This window comes from Temnothorax curvispinosus, unplaced genomic scaffold (assembly GCF_003070985.1).
Source record: "Temnothorax curvispinosus isolate PA1 unplaced genomic scaffold, ASM307098v1 QBEX01010358.1, whole genome shotgun sequence".
NCBI classification, from domain to species: Eukaryota; Metazoa; Arthropoda; class Insecta; order Hymenoptera; family Formicidae; genus Temnothorax; species Temnothorax curvispinosus.
Genome location: NW_020220138.1, coordinates 181,449 through 182,264, shown reverse-complemented (window position 1 = coordinate 182,264; position 816 = coordinate 181,449). Strand labels below are relative to the sequence as shown.

At 24.4% G+C, this 816-nt stretch overlaps 1 protein-coding gene across 2 annotated transcripts in view; it reads right to left on the bottom strand.

Moving 5' to 3' along the window:
* Positions 1–251: 251 nt before the first annotated feature.
* LOC112460149 (histone-lysine N-methyltransferase NSD2) overlaps positions 252–816 on the bottom strand; it is an 8,861-nt gene continuing 8,296 nt past the window's right edge. Inside the window, exon 13 of one of the 2 annotated variants that reach the window (XM_025024686.1) lies at positions 252–655. In XM_025024686.1, coding sequence (XP_024880454.1) covers positions 449–655 — 207 coding nt within the window. In that variant the 3' untranslated portion in view covers positions 252–448. Of the gene's footprint in view, positions 688–816 lie in introns of both variants that reach the window. The other variant, XM_025024688.1, reaches the window with a different exon arrangement.

Sequence of the window (816 nt, the reverse complement as noted above, 5' to 3'; positions counted from 1 at the left end):
AATTTCATGACTGATTCATTCCTCTCCTATTATCAAGGCACTAATCATCACGTATAATTTTACAATGATGCATATTGCAATATAAACGTGTACACTGTAATATCTATTCTTTTGAGATTAATAAATGTAAACAATATGTTAATAAAATCAAGTAAATTTATATATATATATATGCAAATTTTAAGGTTCTATATTATAAATATGTAAGTAACTAATATAAATTATAAGTATATATAACTATGTATTGTAGATTACATACTTTATTATTGTATATTTTGGTACACACTATATATAATTATATACAATATATGATATATAATCTACAACATCGTACATAATTATGTGTAATTAGCAGTATAACTGACATAATAAATTATATATAATTATGTCAGTTATATTAGTAAGTTTTTTTTACTATGTGTTTAATGGAGAAATTTGAATGAAAAATTCATTCAGCGAGGCTAACGCCAATTATGGCTTCCAGTTGACTAGATGTAAGATTACTTAACTCCTTCGCTTGATTTTCTTTCTTCTGTGATTTATGAAATGTCTCTTTTGTCATTGTCCTTTTATCACATGACATAAAATTACTCTCGAGATTGTGTTCTTCCTCTTCCTTCTGAGATTCTTCACTCTCTTCGCTGCTTAGATGAACCTGTGAGGCAACATTGTTGCTTAAGACGATCTCTATGAAGAATACAATGCTATTTTATAAAATAGTTATTTGAATAACAATATGTACTTCAAATATGCATATTAAACGAGAATTTATATATATATATATATATATATATATATATATATATATATATATAT